Genomic DNA, 13,710 nt, shown 5'->3' on the forward strand with positions numbered 1-13,710 from the left:
AATTGAAGTCAGATGGTGTTTTAGACGGGCAGTGATATCATAAACCTGTTAATGTACGCATTCAAACACTTGTTCTGTTCCCAGCTGTGTTCACCTTGCAGGTGCAGCTCTGTGGCTTTGATCCTGATCAAGTGTTTAAGTCATGGATGTTTAAAGTTTAACTTCTTCATATTTGAATAGTATTAAAGTTCACTTTTCATTCAGGAAGTATGACGCTGCGCTGTCAGTGCGCTTCTCCATGTTTGTGATTGGTCGAATGCTCCAGATACCACCCCTCTCATGTGAACGCGCACCTAACTAGATAGGCCACGGCTGGCTTGAGCGATCCACTTGATAACCAGCGTCGTAGGACAGTTTAGCGAGAGCGCGTATGTTTTGGATTAGGCCAACCGGCTAACTCAAACATATCCAGGTTAGGTTGAACCAGGTTCGTAGTATAGGCCGCAGGTTTAATGAATCACAACACCACGCTTGTTGTGGTGGGGTTAAGCTTAAGCTTGACTACATTAACTCATACTGACACAGATTTAAAGTATACGCAATTTAAACGCATTCATAAACAAATACAAATCACATGGTAATGTTATATAAAAAGGCTTTTGTTAAACATTGTATAACTACATAGCAACTCCGATGTAAGAAACGTTAAGCCACTTAACAAGCACCACTCACGTTCTCATAGTCCTTCATGGTGAGAGCTTTGATTGGAGACATCTTGTCAGGGAAGGATGGAGCTGTGAAGGAGAAAGTGATCAGCTGTAACTTGAGTCACAGGTTCAGCACCATGGTCTCTATATCAGAGAGGTTCCTCCCGGCTTGTTTTAGAGCGATAAAGAGAAAGCAGAAGTGTTTTCTACTGAAGAGGCATCAGAGGTGAGAGCATGTTCAAACCAGTTGGAAGCAGCCCACAGCTGATCACGCGCAACACGAGTCAAACACACGTTCTCACAACACTGACTCCTGATGACGTTTGATGAGGCTCAAGCTTAGAGAAGAACAGGGAATATCAGAATATTTGATAGAAGCTTTTGGCCTCAGAGTCGCAATTGTTCTCTTTTATTTATTGAATTGTGCATCTAGTATCTTTTGACTGCGAGTTGAACAACACAAGCAATTGTTGACGTCTGCATTGGCTCAGTAAAGCATTGTTCCCCAATTCATAGACTGAAAAATATAACTTGTGATCTTCAGATTAGTTTTTATAATACAAACACTAATAATAAATTGCAGGCCTTTCCCACACAAATAAGGACTCAACATAATGCAGCACATGTCAGTGTTCTGCCTAGTTGTATTTTTCCGCACGACCAATGTTTAAAAAAGCCCACAGATGCTGACCTATATGTACAAATCATTTGTTTTTCCTGCTTGTTTGTTATTGTTCTAACACTGCATGCATGTTGGCAGGCACCCTGTAGGGCTGATTAGAAAGAGGATCAGCTCAATTAACATCATACAGCTAATCCCTTCTGCAGCGGTGGGGACCATAGCAGTGGGAGGTCACAGCAGCGATTCAGCAGCCATGCTAATGAACACACAAGGGGAGACACAGCTCAACGAGGGAAAAAGCAGACATAGAACCAAAAAAAGTATTTCTTTACCCGTCATGCTGTCCATGGAAAACTCTCCAGCATCTATGGAGTCTGGCAGTCTGCAGCTACGGAAAGAATCATTCTGTTAGCGATGCAACCTCACTGCAAATATTATGAAAAGGTATTTCACGGTACAATCAAGACAAACGACTTTTCTATTTTTGTAATCAACCTAACCAATGCAAGCTGTGTGTTCTCACCAGCACGTTGTACAGACTTACTCTGATTAGTGTGGTTTCTGAACAACATATAAAGAGCCATGTTTATGCATTAACTCACGCTGGCCAGTTCCATTGAGCCTCAAGAAACAACCATAAATAGCTCAAGAATGACCGCTTCATCTACATCCACTCTGGCCAGTGTGTGGTGTGTGTGTGTGTGTGTGTGTGTTGTGTGTGTGTGTGTGTGTGTGTGTGTGTGTGTGTGTGTGGTGTGTGTGTGTGTGTGTGTTGGTGTGTGTGTGTGTTTGTTGTGTGTGTGTGTGTGTGTGTGACCATGTGCAAATGGCAGCCAGCTCTCATCATGTACAGACAGACAGCCAGAGCGACGGGAGGAGAGAGAATGAGAGGAACCGGGACGGAGAGGCTTTCTTTGCTAGACAAGCAGCCTACTGTGGCTTTGAGCATCACACAGATGGGACAGTGGCGTCACACGCAGACAATCACACCAAACATCAGCAACACACATCTGGATCACACTGACACAAAGGGAACCGGGTCTGACTGCCTTACTGACTTATGTAAATATGCTGCTTATAAAATCTGTTTTTAAGAGTAAAATGACCTACAGGAACAAAACAGATGCTATTTGGGACCAGGCGCACGTCCCTCAACCTTCAACCTAATCATATATAATGTTCAGCAGCATTGCGTAACTCCTTCCCATACCTCCCCCGGCAGCGGGGGCACATTCGCTCTGCTGCTTCTCTGCCATATTACTCAGCAAAGATCAACGCTGACAGCATGATTTATTTTATATTTCACGTCTACATATTCCTAAATGTCATGTTATTTATATAAAGGATTTAGCAGATTGTGCTCTAGCTTGGAGTCATTGCAATAAAATACCATTTAAAAAAAAGGATTGGAGGATGGATTACATTTTTGTAAATCAGTCCCTGTATCACAACTTGAGTGTTCACGAATGCATTGCTTTGTTGTGAATTGTTAAAGACATTCTTTCCAATTCTATTATATTTCTACATGTTCTGTAACCATGAATACCTCCGCTATAATTAAGCTTCCACTGTGAAACCATAAGGACACTGCTGCTCTTCCCCATCTCTGATTTCATTAGCCACCCAGCAACATGAAACACCATCGTTCAGTAAATCACAGTCCCGATTTAAATGAGACTTTTAAAACATTGAAATGATGCATTTTTATACTGATAAACAACAACATGTCAAATTAAACTCATGTCAAAATGATCCAAGTTGCTATGTGATACAAGGATGAAACATGACGATTATAAGCAGCAGCAAAACAATCCTCCCTCACTCAACAAATGAAAGTCAGTCAAATCTCACCAGGGAGGTTTCACACGCTGAGCAAACCCCTTCCTGTGTAGTGGGGAGGGCGCTCTCTACAACAGGAGCCACGATACGAGCTAAAGAACCAAACAAACATGTGGAACAGCATCCATAGAGAGTGACACACATGTCTCTCTCTTAACATAATAGATGACATTTAAAGACATATGTGTAATTGTTAGTAACGCTGCATTTGTTACCCCTCAAGCACACAGCGGAAACAATGTAAGAGTCGTAAACACTGACTTCCTCCTTTTCTCTTCTCACTTTGTTCAACTGCTAAAGACAAAAATGGAATATTTAGACCTACAATAATTTCATGACAGTAGTTAATGCAAATCAACACTAACCAAGCCGACTGACATCACGCAAAGACATATTTCTTTCCAAACTAAAAGGGTACAGCGAATCAGGTTTCAGAATGACCGAACAAGTCATTCACACCACACATATCAGCTAACATCTTGGATTACTGAGGCACGCTTACCACCTGGATGACTGCTTTTACACAGGACACAGCTGGGCTAGCTCATTTACAAAACCAAGGACACAATTCTAAAAACATAGGAGCTCTAACTAGATTTGCAGTGCAGCAGGAAGAGTTGTAGACTAGCTATATTCCTGAACAAGTCAACAAAGCACATATAAAGAGCAGAGGAAATAATGCACAGTCCACCTACCACAATCACTTCTCTCATGTCAAGGAGAGCACGTGGGGAAAAAACAAGTATTATATGTTAATCCACATTTTGCAGAGAGTGCAAAGAGAGCTGCTTCAGTCTTAACCCCTCTGAAAGTGTGACAGATAATTTCCGCTTTCTTTCACATCTGACTGACAGGTCCTCAAGCCGACCCACCAATCACAGTGATATCACAGCTCCATGCAATGAGCTGCAAAGGACTGATAACGGAAGTAACTACTTCTAGTGTACACATGACAGGCTCTCTGCACCAAGCTTGTATTGCACTGTTGATGTTGCATTATGGTTTGGGGCTCCAGATATTGTTTGAGCCAGACTGGCAGTACGAAACTAACATTATTTTCTTGGTATGTAGATCTTTTGCTCATTTTTATAAACGCTATTGTGTTGTTAACTTTAAAGCAATGTGCACATTAGTAGGAACATTATCCCTTAACTTTATGGCAAAGGTATGTATATATAATTATTACATTTGTGTTTGATGTTCATTACAACTGTATTTAACTTATACCTAAAACCTGCACCGTATATGCCTTATCAACATATATGTATTCATATTATACATTTATGAACATTACTACAACATTGTTTGATTGGATACAAACTGCATTTCGTTGTACTCTGTGCAAAGACAATTCGACTGACGTTAGTCAGTCAAATATGTTACTAAAAATAATTGCTTCCAGGACGATTGTCCAATTTAAATGGTTAGCTAACTTCAAATAGCCATGTCAACATTATCTTAGAGTTAGATCATGTGGAACTGTATACAGATAAATATCATGTGTGTGAGTCAGATTAACTACAAACTACACCAGAAGTAATATATTTTACGAGATATAACTGTACAGCAACTATAAACAATAAACTATAATAGTATGTGGCTAACTACTGGTTTTTATGTTTACGTGGTATCATCTGATACAATTTGAGTGAATAGGTGTTGTTCCAGATATTAGTCGAGCCCTGTTCAGCGGTAACTAATGTGGAATCGTGGATTATTGGGTTAGCTATAACGTACTCAAACATGCTAATGTTAGCTCGCTAGCTAACGTTGGTGTGTTTTACCTTCCGTTAATGTCAACGGGGAGCGTCAAATCGGCTCCCACGACGGAGTCCATGATAGAGCTTCACTTATCGTGTGTTATCCCCAGAATAATAGCACATTTTACATACTACAGCTATTGAATTGTTCAAAAAGCGGGACGGAATTCAAATAGTCCAGGCTACCGCCATCATGATATGGTAGACGTCACCATTGTGGACGTTAGGGACTGGCGATGCCTTCAGGCTCTGTTGGAAATATTTGAATTCACATACGAAACGCTACAGAAGATGCTCTAAAAAATATGAATATCACGATATACAGTACAAAAACACAGGTTAGACGGTTTACTTATGTTACCTCCATCTCATTATTTGTTTATAACAAATATTGAATGCAAGTTTATTGTTTAAAACTTCATAATAAATAATTTACGAGCAATAAAAGGCAGCACATATCAGGGTGGAGACCGGGTAAACGCGATTGGCCAAAACAAACTTTGGGGAGGGACGTAGAAAGCTCAAAATACAGACGCTCCTTTGGTATCCAGCCATGTAATATTACCGTCTCTGACAGCACACTTCCAAGAAAAGTCACGTGCTTTATTTAGTGAGCTCACGAATCTACATCTTGTTGGTATAATAAGATGATCAAGGTCATACAAAGGGCATGCATCTCAAAATAACTCAACTCATACAGTTATGGAAGAAACAAATGTACACTACCGAAGTCCTGCAGTGGAAATGTTATTTAAGTAAAAGTACACAAATATTAGTATCAAAAAATACTTAAAGTACCAAAAGTAAAAGTATTTAGGATGGCATATGACAGAAATGTATGTGCTAAGTTATTTAATTAGTTATTATTAAGTAGATGAGCTTTTATATTTATATATTTGATATTTCATTGAACATGCTTGTGTGTGTGCAGTGCTTCTCAAAGTGTGGTCCGCGAATCACTGGTGGTCCGTGAGCGCTCCCTAGTGGTCCGTGAGTATAGCCTATTGGTAACATTTCACATTTGAAATAAATAAATAAATACATTTAAGTTTCCGCACTCTCGCGGGAATATCTCCGCAAATGAGCGAGTTTAAGTTTCACTTACATTTTCATGATTTTATCATAGAAGATAACCAGAGGTTACTTTCTACTTCAGTAAAAGTAACAGTAGAAGTGTGACAAGTAATAGTCCTGCATTCAAAATGCTACTCAAGTAAAAGTAGATTGTATGCAAATGTAAATGTATTCCAAGTGTAACTAAAGTCTGATTTAAGTGTTGATTATATTTCACATCATTAATAGAGATCTGAAAAGTAACTAACGGTAATAAATAAATGTAGTGGAGTAAAAGTACAACATCTACCTCTGAATTGTAGTGTGGTAGAAGTAAAAAAGCAGCAAAAAAATCAATTGAAGTACAGTACTCGAGTAAATCAATGTAGTTACACCGTACATCAGGGGTGTCAAACTCAATTTCAACTCGGGCCACATTAGCATCATGGTTGCACTCAAAGGGCCAGTTTTATATATAAGACTATATAAGAATAAATATATAAATATTCAATATATATAAAATAATGTATTATATTACATTATTGCCTCTGTATTGGTTTATTATCGGATAGGGTAATAACTTCATAATTAACTACGTCTGAAAGCAGAAGTCTAGGGCAAACAATTGCAAGTCTCTTCAGTGCGCATGTCACAAAATGATTTAAAAAGAAAAGCCAAATTCTGGAAAAACTAAAATAAATAAGTGAAATCTTGAAAAAAAAGTATCATCACAAAAGTCAAATTCCGAGAAAAAAAGTCAAATTTGAGATGCATTGTGGGACATGTAGTTTATGGGCAATGTGCTTCTGTAAAGCGGCCTGTAACCGTATAATAAACACATTATATTCTTTGCAAGCTCTTGTGGGGCCACAGAAAATGAAGTTGCGGGCCGGATTTGGCCCCCGGGCCTTGAGTTTGACACCCCTGCTGTACATAATACACGCTCACACATAATTTGTGTGAAAGGCAAGACATCTTGATGAAAGTCTTCATTTGTATTGTTAATACTATGAACCTTTGCACGCTCTTTTCCAGCAGTAACATTGTATATTTTTATAATTTTCTTATAAGACATAATTCCAGCAGAGTAGTTGGTGCATCAGATAGTAACCAAGTACATTTACTTATACATTTAGCATTATACTGAAGTAAAACGAGGTTTAACTATTTTATTATTTCCAATTTTGCGACTTAATCATAATTATATTTCCCTATAACTCAGCGTAAAATATTGTACTACGTGTATATGTACTATACTCCACTTCATTTACATAATCATTAGTTGCAGCCTTGCTTTATGTTATAGACGTCGTTAATTTTACTTTTTGAAACACATTAGTATTGTATTCATCAAGGTAGATTCTTGCATTTTAATTTTATAAAGTAATGTATGATGTTTGTGGGTATTCCAATCAATCAAGCAGTTGACAAGTACAAATCCACACTGAAATTGAAAGTATTTATTGAACAAATGGACACTGGACAATGAATAAACAGTAGACAGATAAAGGATGTTGGCAACAGAAATGTTCAGAGTTTTGATGACTAACTGTTTTTGGCAGATATTTCCAAACAGGCATTAAATGACAGCAAATCTTTATGTAAAAATGTGAGGTATTCTTAGCTCGTTTTAATGTCTACAACAGATTTACAAAAAGAAGAAACACTTTTCACATATTTGCACAATTCTTCAAACACAAGTTATATTATAGCAGAGTCCTGATACAGTACATGGTTGATTATCATAGAGGGAAAAACAACATAAAGGAAATAACAAAAAAATAAAAAAATAAAAGATAATTAACATTGAAATAAATTTGTTCTCGGAGCCCCAAATTTACACATAAAAAAATCTATAAACTCCAAGACCAGTTGGGCAAACTGAGATATCAAGTTGTCAGAAAGAGTAGTATTGCTTTAACCAACAGAACGTTAACCACATTAAATAACATTAAATTAGCAAGAGGGGGTCCACTGTATACAGCAAGCTTTGAACAATTATACACACTTGTGTCCAGCTACAACAAAGGAACTTTGATTTAATTAAGACTATTTCCACTAGTTGTGTTTCTAAAAGATATTACATACTGCTTTGTACAGAGTAAAATGTTATGCCTACAAACAATCATTCAAACCCTGTGATTTATATACTGGATACAAAAGGAGTAATCTTTTATTTTGTATAGTTATTTCTAGAATAAGTTCAAGCAGAAAAAGCATGTTTGTATCTGCAGCATTGAACAACATCAGGGAACTACTTTGTTTGGGCTGGGATATTAGCATTATGGCAACTATGGCAATATATTATATGTATTTGTTTATTTGATCTAAGCAAGCATGCACTATGAACATCAGAATATTTCAGCAAAGTGGTGTTATTACAGCACTATGGTTAGCACCTTACATCATTTACTTAGCACCATGCATTAGAGAGAGGAGTAGATAGAAGACAGGGTTTCTATTTGGATTAATGGACCCTCTGTCCTCTCTCCTGTGGCTCAAACTCAATACTTTAAGTCTGTTTATTTTAAGTATGGGAGAAAAAAGAGACTCCTGTCCCATATGGCGCAGAGTATATTATAATTCCTATTGCAAGTCAGGAACGGATACTTAATAAAACACTATTTAGAACTAGAGCTCTTTAATTCTTTTTGTATTATCTCCACAATTCTCCCTAATCATCAGTGGCATCCGGTTGAATAATGTATGACTGAGAAAGATAGAAATAAGTATTACTTGCACTCACTTTCCATGTTTGTGTGCATTAGCGTATCATCAGACGATGTTACCGAGAGCTGAAACTTATTTTTCCCACATTACGGATGTCAATAAAAGCCATGGCGTCCCATTTTGGAGCACCAGTAAATACAGATGTGATTCCATGCTCATGCCTCTGGATTGATTCACGTGGGCAAGATCACGATGAGCACCTAAGGCAAGTAAAACAAAAATGGCACCCCTGAAAAAATCCTTCCATATAAGTTTAAAATATCAAATCATCTTCTCATTTTCTATTGCACTTGAAGATTATTTCTTTACATAAGATATACATGTATAAAAGTTAATAGTAAGCATTCTTATATATATGTACATTAAACTAATCCCAATTACTTTAATTATTCTCTCTTAATTGAATAGAATTCCTGGTATTTCCAAAAAAAATGCATACAGTTACAAAAATAAGTTATTATAATGTCCGCAGATGAACTTGGCCTTGGTCTCCCTTCACTGAGCAATGTTCTCGAGAGATGAGGCGTGGAGCTCTTATTTCTCCACGCGGGCGGACATACGGAGATCCTTCCTGAAGAGCTTGAAGAAGCTTTTGCCAAACGGAGAAGCTTTTAGTGCAAGAACTCCCCTGTCCTCCCCATCTCTTCTGTCTCCCCCCGGCTTCCTCCCTCCGTGTCTGCAGTCCAACGGGAGTTTGGAAGAGTGAAGCACGATCTGATTAGAGGGGAGGCTTGTACTCGCTTGGGTTGACTTGCCATGGGTTGGAGGAGACTACTCCAATCTCCACGCCCGCATGAGAGTGTCACCTCGAGGGGGGGATGATCCGTCCCCCTCCATGATCAGAGGACAAACATGGCCGCCCTCACAGGAAGCAAACAGGACTGACTTCCAGGTGGTAATGTGAGCCAGGTGTAGTCTTGGGGAGGTTGTAGATGTCCACCACAGGGAGCAGGGAGGGGTCCAGGGAGTGGAACACAAAATGGGTTTGGTGCCAGCGGCCATCTTTTATCTGAAACCCAGAAACACAAGACCATCTTTTAAGTCAAAATCATGAAATGTACACCGAGGGCTCCTAAAACACAAGGTTGGAGCCTCACGTTCTGCAAAACACCACGTTGTGTAATTTGTGATCCTGCTGTGCATTTTTGTTAGAAGAAATAAGTCGGTGATTAAAGTTTAAAGTTAGTATTTGCCCTAACCCCAATCAAAAGCCTTCAGATGAAGATACAACCTCGACTAGACTTTGCTGCAGATTTCCAAAAGACCTACCTGACAGCTGATACATTTTAAAATTAAATTGTCATTGCTCTACTGGAAAATATATTACAAATAAATATTGCTCAAATATATTGAAATTAAATGGACTTTTATAATTATGTCCAAAAACAAAATTAACTCAAATGGGGGGGTTTGTACTCTGACATATACAAATGATAAAACAAACTTGACATGCATGACATTTTGATATTGAAAGCTTGTATTACTTACCTCATTTGCTTTATAAAATAAAAATAAAAGCATATCCTTTTCCACTCAGTCCAGCTTGCAGGCATGCAGGTAATCTTACACTGTAAAGTAGCCTAAACAGAGCACGGGGCTAATATGGTCAAATACTTGCTACTATATCCTGCAAACCATACCCATCGTGACGGAATATTGAGTCCTGTAATATTTATGGCAACAAGTTTGAAAGTCTGTAGACTTAAGGGCACAAAGCCAGCTAGCATCATGTGAGTCGTACCCAGCAGGAGTCTTCTAAGACTTCAGGCTCCAGCTCTCCCCCCCGCCTCGAACACCTCCCCGGTCCAGGCCTTGAACCTGACGGAGCCCTGGGGGGCCGGCTGGTCCTCCGCTGCTCTCCAGACGGAGAAGTTGAGGCAGTGCACGATGATGTGCTGCTCTGCCTCGGAGCTCAGCAGGTGCAGGAAGTTCATCTGGACACGACACACGCTGATGGCCGGCTGCACAGACACACACAGCACAGTTAACACGCGTTTCACACTACAGGTGCATATGGAAACTATAGATATCACCATGAACCGTTAACCTTGGTTTAAGCCTGGTTCACAATTATCACAGAGAGACTTATGAATATCTTATTGTATCACAAAACACAACAGCCATATAAAGAATATGAAATGAGGCATAATCTAATGTTAAAGTACATCTTAATGTCAATTTTGGATGATCTTTCCAGAAGCCTAAAGAAAGAGTAGACGAATAGAAAAAATACATGTTTTCCGCTGGAATATCTCTCTTTAAATTGTATAATCTAGTGGACTTTGCTCATTTCATCTAATCTGTTGTTGTGTCTTAAATACCTTGGACACTGTGATTGGTTTTAGGCAGGTCTGTCCACCTCCAGTAAAGTTGCAGGAGACTTCTATTGTGTCTGACGAGCAGCCCAGGTTGGGGTCCATCCAGTAAGTGCCTGCAACACATTGTGGGTCATGTCTTAGTCTATCCAATCATACAATGGCTCACCATGTGTGTCTCCAACACAACACTCACCATCGTTTAACTTGTGCTCACAGCGGTGCAGGTCCCTGCAGATGCGTGCAGGGTTGTCCCGGGTGCCCAGGGGGTTCTTCAGGCTCTGGATCAGGTTACTGAGGTAGTGGAGGGTCTTAAAGATCTCTGTGCCCTGGTCCAGCATCGGCAGGTCCATCGCCAGCTTATTCTGGAGGACAGACAAAAAGATTAGTCACTGCACATCACATCACAAAACGTAGACATGTTGACGTCAAAATCCACCAACCTCGGTCCTGAGAGGGGCGTGTGAATCCATGACCAAAACACCGTCATCCTTCTGCAGGACAATAACAAAATGATATCTTATCTCACCAGCGTCTCTTTTTCTTTCTGGATTACACAATACATCATTCTCACTACTTAAAGCTGTATTTGATGTTATAAAGTCAGCCAACATAACATGACTTACAAATGATTGAGGAATACCCGGACGACCCTACAGAGGTAAAAAAGAGCTATTTAGACAATGTATCATGAATATTGAAAAGGAAATGATGTCATGGTGGAAGGTGGAACACTTACTGGAAGTCCAGCGAGTCCACGAGGTCCAGGAGACCCCTAAAAAATAGGAAAAACACACATTACGGATTTAATGTTATGTATTCAACCAAGTTTCCATAGAAAATGCTAATTGTCGGTAACAACAGGAAATGACACAGCATACGAACGTACCCTGGGGCCTTGGAATCCCTGTTCAGAAGAGCAAAGGCATATTTTCAGATTGATTATTCTCTTGAAATCTGCTTTTTACACATTTAAAAAGAATAAAAAAAAGGAAAAGAAAAGATGTTGTGAGAAGTTAAGACTTACAGTCTCCCCACGATTGCCCTTCTCTCCTCTGGGACCCTGTAAACACGTGCACACAGTCAGTGTTTTGGAAGATAAACGAGAGAAATGGTACATTTGACGATGAATCTGTGTAACACTTACTGCGCTTCCATTCGGGCCAATGATTCCCATCGGGCCCAGGACTCCTGATCTGCCCTGAGCGAGAGAACAGGAACACAGATATGAAATAAGAAGTGAATTGCAGTTATTCATTTATATATGTACCATTAGTGTCCTTACTATTGAGCCCTGTGGCCCCTTTGGTCCCCGAGTGCCCTTTGGCCCGAAGTCTCCTGGAGGCCCCTGGAAACAGCAGAGATCAGTTAAACACTTGTATCATAACCCACGTTGTGATCAAAGCTGCTCTCTAATCTTTGATATCATTCAGCGTCTAGCAGACTCCTCGGTGACACATGAATACATTGTGTTTGTGTTCGTTTACATTACATTATACACAACCAATGGTGTGTAGTTTTGAATAAATGGTGTAAAATGGTATCTTACATTTTTGAATGTTCTGTTTTCATCATTTTATTTTATTGTAATATCTAATCTATTTAATCTAAAACCAGGGTTGAGCTTTGAGTGTCAGAAGTATAATGTGGCTGTATATTAACGTCAGTGTGTGTACACTGTGTGCTGATGCGTACGTACCATTGGTCCAAACACTCCCAGGATTCCTGGAAAGCCGGAGTCTCCTATGTCACCCTGATAAGAATAAAGTCAAAATAAGACACGCAGAGTTACAACATGTCTATTCAAATGGCCGGTGTAGGTCAATCATTGTTTGTCTAACTTATGATACTCACAGGTTGTCCTTTCGGCCCCTGGTCTCCCTGAAGCCCTGGCAGTCCCATCCCTCCTCTGAAACCTCTTTTCCCCAGAGGGCCGCTCTGTCCACGAAGACCCCGCTCACCCTGGATGGATGAATGATGAAGCACACATCCCTCATAAGCACCACATGATGTGTGATGAGTGGTGGGATGCATTACAGAGTGTATGAGTCCACTATGCCCCTCACCTTCGGTCCGAAGGTCCCCTGGTCTCCTGGGAGTCCCTGGACACCAGTTTTACCACGAGAGCCAGATTTGCCAGCAGCCCCTTCCTCCCCATCATCACCTTGCTCTCCCTACATGAAGATGCATGTTGGGATTAGGATTCAGCACAAAGATGAACAATCCACCAGTATGCATTTCTGTGCAGCACTTGGCCTGAGCGCTGCTTTGTTTCACTTCTAACACATCTCATTGTTTCATAGGGTCATCACATGTGCTGATGACTCTCAGACAACAATACACCAAGTCCAATGCATCTCCTCATAGCACCACCCTCAGGACACATCTGGTACTTCTCAGGTTAGTCTCTAAACATAGCACACAATGCAATTCATCACTTTGTTGTTTATTCCGTCCAACACATTCATTTTGTAGCACCATTTAATCCTGTACGGCATGTCAGCAAAGAAAACAATTAAATAAAGAATAGGTAAGAAAACCCATTAACAGACTATATGTGTACAGCAAAGTGCTTTGGATAAGTAGATTCATAAGAATGCATAAATAAATAAAATAATAAGATCTGTACCTTTACTTTATGTGAAGCATGCAGCATCAATAAACACTGCAGCATCTCCATTCTCTTCTAATCTGTCCTTTTATTGCCTTTTCTATATATTTACATCTTTTAGAGCGAAACTCAG

At 39.7% G+C, this 13,710-nt stretch overlaps 2 protein-coding genes across 5 annotated transcripts in view; both read right to left on the reverse strand.

The window, feature by feature from the left end:
* The window catches only part of cdk5rap2 (CDK5 regulatory subunit associated protein 2), a 46,456-nt gene extending 41,390 nt beyond the window's left edge, over window positions 1–5,066 (reverse strand). For 3 of the 4 annotated variants that reach the window (XM_071205066.1, XM_071205064.1, XM_071205067.1), the window contains exons 1-3: window positions 4,893–5,066; window positions 1,602–1,657; window positions 673–734 (exon numbers count right to left, since the gene is read on the reverse strand). In XM_071205066.1, coding sequence (XP_071061167.1) covers window positions 673–734; window positions 1,602–1,657; window positions 4,893–4,945 — 171 coding nt within the window. In that variant the 5' untranslated portion in view covers window positions 4,946–5,066. Of the gene's footprint in view, window positions 1–672; window positions 735–1,601; window positions 1,658–3,803; window positions 3,903–4,892 lie in introns of those variants that run through there. The other variant, XM_071205065.1, reaches the window with a different exon arrangement.
* A 2,333-nt stretch (window positions 5,067–7,399) lies between these two features.
* The window catches only part of col27a1a (collagen, type XXVII, alpha 1a), a 112,627-nt gene continuing 106,316 nt past the window's right edge, over window positions 7,400–13,710 (reverse strand). Inside the window, 15 exon segments of the mRNA XM_034096625.1 lie at window positions 7,400–9,660; window positions 10,393–10,434; window positions 10,436–10,612; window positions 10,973–11,082; window positions 11,163–11,331; window positions 11,410–11,460; window positions 11,593–11,619; window positions 11,706–11,741; window positions 11,856–11,873; window positions 11,994–12,029; window positions 12,114–12,167; window positions 12,252–12,314; window positions 12,666–12,719; window positions 12,821–12,928; window positions 13,033–13,140. Coding sequence (XP_033952516.1) covers window positions 9,514–9,660; window positions 10,393–10,434; window positions 10,436–10,612; window positions 10,973–11,082; window positions 11,163–11,331; window positions 11,410–11,460; window positions 11,593–11,619; window positions 11,706–11,741; window positions 11,856–11,873; window positions 11,994–12,029; window positions 12,114–12,167; window positions 12,252–12,314; window positions 12,666–12,719; window positions 12,821–12,928; window positions 13,033–13,140 — 1,200 coding nt within the window. The 3' untranslated portion in view covers window positions 7,400–9,513.

Source organism: Pseudochaenichthys georgianus, chromosome 12 (genome assembly GCF_902827115.2).
Source record: "Pseudochaenichthys georgianus chromosome 12, fPseGeo1.2, whole genome shotgun sequence".
Classification (NCBI taxonomy): Eukaryota; Metazoa; Chordata; class Actinopteri; order Perciformes; family Channichthyidae; genus Pseudochaenichthys; species Pseudochaenichthys georgianus.